The 6,596-nt window shown below is 39.5% G+C and overlaps 1 protein-coding gene across 1 annotated transcript in view; it reads left to right on the top strand.

The window, feature by feature from the left end:
- Positions 1–6,107: 6,107 nt before the first annotated feature.
- The window catches only part of LOC307248182 (E3 ubiquitin-protein ligase RNF170), a gene marked incomplete at both ends in the record, with an annotated part of 10,050 nt that continues 9,561 nt past the window's right edge, over positions 6,108–6,596 (top strand). Inside the window, one exon of the mRNA XM_080024464.1 lies at positions 6,108–6,133. Within this exon, the coding sequence (XP_079880590.1) occupies positions 6,108–6,133 (26 nt within the window). The remainder of the gene's footprint in view (positions 6,134–6,596) is intronic.

Below are 6,596 nucleotides of genomic sequence, written 5' to 3'. Positions count from 1 at the left end.
CTTTTAACATTATATTTTTGGCTCAGTTGTTTCATTGGTAATAGGAAAATTGTATTGTGTTGCCACACAAAAGCTAAATATGTACAGTATTCCTTGTACCATAATGGAAGTAGTGTTCGAGGTAGTCAACTAGAGACAAAATAGTATTTGTGAACTCTGCAATAAAGTGTAGCAGACTCCAAAATAACCTTAATTTCCCCACAGGGATTAATAAAGCGTTATCTTAAACAAACCTCCATCTAAATCCTTTCACTTTCATTCCTGTTTTATTAAAATGTTGAAGGCACGAAGTGAGACAAGACAGATGATATGCTGCTGTAATTATTCAATCTACATTATATTAATTAGATCATAGTACTATATGGATATAGATGTTGGATGTATATGGATACAATTTGAATATATGGAGTATGATTTTGCTTTAAGCCCCTTAAATAGTGGGGTTTTTTTCACTCAAACCTGACAATAAACAGCTGTGAAAAACCCAACGTTCTGGAACTTGCTTGAAAGTGATTTATTTCTTGCATGAACGTCCTCATGTTATTCATTAACATAACTCACGTGAAGGTGTGTTCATGTGTGGGTGTGCCCCAATTTTATTTTTAATAACTCTAATGCCCTCATAAGATAAGGTATCTTACCTGTGCGACCACATGAGGAGGATTCCATCACCAGCTGCTCACACTGTGTTATGTTAAACCAAGTACCCATTTAAAAATATGGAGCCACGTATGAAATATTGACCTGCAGTGAGTCTTTCCCCAACATAATGCTGGTAGGAATTGTTTGATTGTGTGTGTGTGTGTGTGTGTGTGTGTGTGTGTGTGTGTGTGTGTGTGTGTGTGTGTGCATGTGCGCGTGCGCGCGCGCGCGTGTGTGTATAAGCTTGAAAGCATGCCTGAGTCAACACAAGTTTACTGGAGTTTGGGTCCTGAGGTCCAACATGAAAGGCCAAAGCGCCGATGGAAAAAACTAAAGTGTTTGATTAACTGCCGGTTGCAGCAGCCAAATTCATGCACCATAAACTGTGCATGAAATATTCCACAGTGGCAATATTTACAGTTTTTCAGTATACAGTAGTGGGGGCAGTAGCTCAGGAGGTTCGAATGGGTCGTCTTAATCGTCTAGTATTCCGAAGGATGCTGGTTTGATCCCTGGCTCCTGCTAGCATGCCAAAGTGTCCTTCAGCAAGACACTTACAGGTAACTACTAATTGCTCCTGATGCCTGTGTTCGTCAGTGTATGAATAATTTCAGGTCGCTATGGACAAAGGGTCTGGGTCTGTGACAAAGGGTCACATAGGATGGTCGACAATTCCAGTGTATAGTTGATGGTGACGCTGAATATTAGTGGATTTGTTCATGTCCAAATAGAATCATTCAAAATAAGAAAGCTGCCATGGAGTCTATTCCACCAAGTACATTTTTAAATACAAGGAATTTGTCATGGTGAGGATTAGTGTGTATCTCTACAGATATGAATAAATAAATAATAACGTAAAATAAGATTGTAATAAAATATATATACCAAGTATACAAATAACTAAAAAATATAAAACAGAAATAGTCAAGTATGTACAAACTGCAAGAGAAATGGTGCTTGGTGACGGAGGAACCTAAAGAGGTTTTTATTTCCAGGGCGCAGGACCTGTTGCAGGTTTGTTAAACACACTGATGTGCACTTGATTTGGTGTGTGCAGTACATGACAAGCAAATGGATTTTCTCCTCTCTTAAAGCCACATTGCCCCGAGCGACCCCCACTCAGAATGTAAACACAGCGGTTGCGTTAATGCACAGTATTCCTGTCCTGCCCTGAACTGCTCCAAGGCCACTCTGCAGTGGACGGCTCTGATCGATGGAAGCTATTTTTAGGTCCCTCTCATGGTGCTCCCTATACTTTAACGTGTATCTGCGAGTTCAAGGGACTGTGCAAATATTAGCCAGGATATTTTTGCTAAAGACTCATGTGGTTCTCTGTGACCAGGCTGAGGAGGGGCAGATTGGCACAGTAAATACCTGAAGGTGAAACGATGGATCCCCTCTGGATGGAAATGATATCTTTACAAGGAGCCACACAGAAAGAAAAAGCCAGATTATTTTCCAAGCACTTCCTTATTGCAAGATAAAGATAAAGGTGCTTTATTAATCCCCAAAGGTAAATTCCAGGAAGGAAGGAATCACAGTGCAGTGCTGGTCAGGAAGAAAGATTAGAATGATGAGGTCACTGTCAACGAGAAAAGTGACTGAGCTTACGTTTCCAGGTCACTGAAGGAATCTTGTTTGTAATAGATTAACCCTTACCAGCACATTATTCTCCACCTGTTTGACCTCCTACTGAGATTGTGCTGTGCTGCAGATACAGTATTCATGACTTTTACATTCTACATTACACATTACACAACAAGCATGTTATCATCCAGGTGAAAAGAAATGTGGAGCAGGGTAAAGTAAGGGAAGAGTAAATTCTGGGTGAATCATTGTTGAGGTTCGCTCTAACCCACTTTGACAGCGTGTGGGTGGAGGCTCTGAGTGGAGTAGAGTGACTTACACACACTTTCTCTCACACACACACACACACACACACACACACACACACACACACACATACATATATATATATATATATATATATATATATATATATATATATATATATATACACATACATATATACACACATATATATACACATATACACTACTCACAAAAATTTAGGGATATTCGGCTTTCGGGTGAAATTTCAGGATGAACCTAAAATGCACTATAACCTTTACAGGTGAACTTAATTTGACCTTCTCTAAACTTTTGAATGCACATGTCCAACTGTTCAATGTTTCAGTACTTTTTGCACAACTTGCGGTTCTATAACAAGGAGCTGAACGGCCAAATTCACAACAGGTGTTTGATCCATTAATCGACCAATACGTTTCCTGGTTCAATTAGAATTGGTATTTAAACAGCCCTCTTCATCATGCTGTTCACATTTTGACATCATGAGACCAAGACGACACCTAACAACTGATCAACAGTACCTCGTCATTGTGAGGCTTCAAACAGGATGTTCTCAGAGGGAAGTGGCCACTGAGGTTAGAGTGTCACAGAGTGTCATCAGCAGGTTGCAACAGAGATACAGAGACACTGGAAGAGTCACAGAAAGGCATAGAAGTGGACGTCCTTTGGCCACATCCCACACTGATGAGCGCTTCATTGTGAACAGTGCCCTGAGGAACCGGATGATGAATGCCACTCAACTCCAGGCACATTTAAGGGAGGTGAGAGGCATCCAAGTGTCACGTCAGACCAACAGACCACCGTTTACATCAGCGTGGTCTGCCTGCTAGACGACCTGCAAGGATACCTGACCACACCACCAGGCACAGGCATCATCGTCTTGCACGGGCCAGGGAGCATTGACGCTGGACGAGGGACCAGTGGCCTCAGTGCTGTTCTCTGATGAAAGTCGATTCACGTTGAGCAGAAATGATGGTCACCAACGATGTTGGAGACGTCATGGAGAGCGCTATGCATCAGCCACTGTTGTCACCAGACGAGCCTTTGGTGGTGGTGGTGTAACAGTGTGGGCAGGTGTGTCTAGTCAATACAGAACTGCCCTACACTTTGTGAATGGTACAGTGACAAGCCCAAACTACCTGAATAACATCATTAATCCAGTCATTGTGCCCCTGCATGAACAACACAGACCTAATTTCATCTTCATGGAAGACAATGCTCCAGCTCATCGAGGTGGCATCATTAGGGAACGGCTGCTGGAGCCTGGGGCACCTCAAATGGAGTGGCCTGCACTTTCTCCAGACCTGAATCCCATAGAAAACCTATGGGATCAGCTGAGTCGCCGTGTAGAGGCTCGTAACTCTGTACCCCAGAACCTCAATGACCTGAGGGCCGCCCTTCAAGAAGAGTGGGGGGCCAGGCCTCAGCAGACAATAAGTCGACTTGTGAACAGCATGAGACGTGGTTGTCAAGCTGTAATTGATGCTCAAGGGCACATGACAAGTTATTGAGACATTGACATTTTTTGTTGTGGTAAACCCATCACTGTTGTTGGCTTTTGTTTCAATAAATTGTTTGAGATGAGGAAATCACCATTGCATGCTTCTACTTAAATGCCCTACTTTCATGATATAATATCACTGTAGCGTGAACTTTTTACATTTTCCATAAGTGTCACCTGAAAGCCAAATATCCCTAACTTTTTGTGAGTAGTGTGTGTATATATATCTATATACACATATATATACAGTGTATATATATATATACTGTATACAGTGTGTGTGTGTGTGTGTGTGTGTGTGTGTGTATATATATATATATATACACACACACACACACACACACACATATACAACCTATCAAAAGTTTTAGAACGCCCCCATTTTTCCAGTTTTTATTGAAATGTACATTTCCGAGTTCTAAAATAGGGCTTTTTTTTCTGGGAACAAGTTATGGGTTAACAACTTACAGCTGTTCTGCAGCATTGGAAGTGAATGAAGCCTTGAAATTTGATGCAATCAATTCCTACAGGTGTCTGAACCTTTGTAGAGGACTCACAGACCCTCTGTATGTATAATAGCAGTGTTGGAACAGACTCCCTCTGAAGCATTATTTGGACATTATTGCACCTCAGGAAGTGGTATATTATGGTCATAATGGCGAGAAAAAGGCAATTAACAAAGGAAGACTGTTATAATCCTTAAAAGTGCAGTTCTTTCCTTCAGATTAATTCAAAGAAAGCCCGAGTGTCAGTCAGTACAGTTTCCTAGACCCTCAAAAGGCACATGGAAAATGGAGGAAACAGACAGGAAGAGGTGTGGCAGAGCCAAAGCCACAACAGAATCCGAGGACACTGACTGAGAGTCAACAGGTTGTGTGATGGGCGGCTCACAGGATGACAGCCTCAAGCTCAGCTTGATCCAAGTAAGCAAGTCTCACTTTCAACTGTGAAGAGAAGACGTGGAGCTGGTCGTGTGGCAGTAAGAAAGACATTGCTAAGATGGCAAAATAAGAAAATGAGGCTTGTCTGGTCCGTGAAGCAACGCCAGTGGACAACTGAAGACTGGAAGAAGGCGAAGTTTAAAATCTCGTGTTCATCACACAGGGTTGTTGTACGCTGGGATGAACTGGACACAAGGTTAAGGCAAAGCAACCTACATGTGCAACACATTTGTGGGAACTTCTGCAACAGTGTTGGGAAGAACTTTCCCTTTCATTATAGAAAGAATGAGGCTGTTATATCTGCAAAAGGTGGCTACTTTGAGGAGTTCAAAATGCAGATACAATTTTGTTCAATAAAATGATTCCATTATTTTTTTTTTATCTCCAATTGATTATTTTTTCTATTCAGAGTACATTAAGCTGTGTAAATTTCAATAAAAACTGGAAAAATCAAGGTGTGCTAAAACTTTTGACCGGTACACATATATACAGTATATCCAAACATTTAATAATAATGATTATATTTATACATAACATTTGTCTTTGGATGGATGGATGTATAAATAGATACTGTATGTTATCCATCCTCAGAGGGAAACTGCAGTGCACACGGCAGCACATAGTATATACATAATAAAGAAAATATAAACATAATAAAAATAGATATAAAATCACAATAGAGGCAATATACAATAAAACTAATAATTACGTAGCTAAAGAAAACAAATTGACGATAAAGCAAACCTCTGTATCAACAATTTAAGGAATTCAAAAGAAATTCTGCAGGTTTGCATAAATATATATACAAATCTGTACATATGCCGTGTGTGTGTAAATGCATAGTAAATATATATAACTGTATATATTGTGCAAAACAAAAGGTTATAACAATAAATAAAAAAGACAAATTAATAAAAAAGAAAAAAAAAGATGTCACTGTTGAATCTTGCTATTGAACTCCGTGAGGAGTATATTGTGCCGGCACAAGCACGTTATTAGTCACAATGTTCACAGACTATTTTTTTGGAGAGTGCAGTTGATCATTAACCTGCGGGTTCAGTTTATTCTGTGCAGAGACGACGTCACGCACTTCACTTCCTTCTAAGAGACAGAGACGTCAGCTCTGTCCGTCCACGACCTGCGTCCAGTGCAAAATGGACCCCAGCCACACTTGGACCAGGTCAGTGTGGTTTTATTATTAATTATTATTATTATTATTAGAATCATTATTATTATTATCATTAGGGCAGGGAGTATTTTGGGTCAGGTAAAACTCCATTTTAGGCAGGTTATTCTATGTTTTTTTTCCATCAAAGTTTTTTTTATTACTCAAATTTAATTGTGCTATAAAATAATTTAGAGAAGTTCTAGTGGACTCACATATTGGCAATATATAGAGAATATAGATTTTGAAAGGTAATTTAGAAAAATGTATTGTATCAAATGCATAATTGTATCAAAATATGTGGAATGCATGTTCTCACTTATTTTCAAATCTGCATAGTCTCTGTACTAGGATTGTGTGTATTTATGTTATTTATAATTTTTTTATGTATAAATATCGAATAGAGTGCCACATCAGGCTAGCATTTACTGGGTTAACCATTGATCAATATAATCATTATATAATCAGCTTTAGTTCT

The sequence above is a fragment of the Zeus faber genome, assembly GCF_960531495.2.
Source record: "Zeus faber genome assembly, chromosome: 1".
In the NCBI taxonomy this organism is placed as follows: domain Eukaryota; kingdom Metazoa; phylum Chordata; class Actinopteri; order Zeiformes; family Zeidae; genus Zeus; species Zeus faber.
Note: the sequence above shows the minus strand (reverse complement) of the source record. Positions and strands in the feature narration are given on the sequence as shown.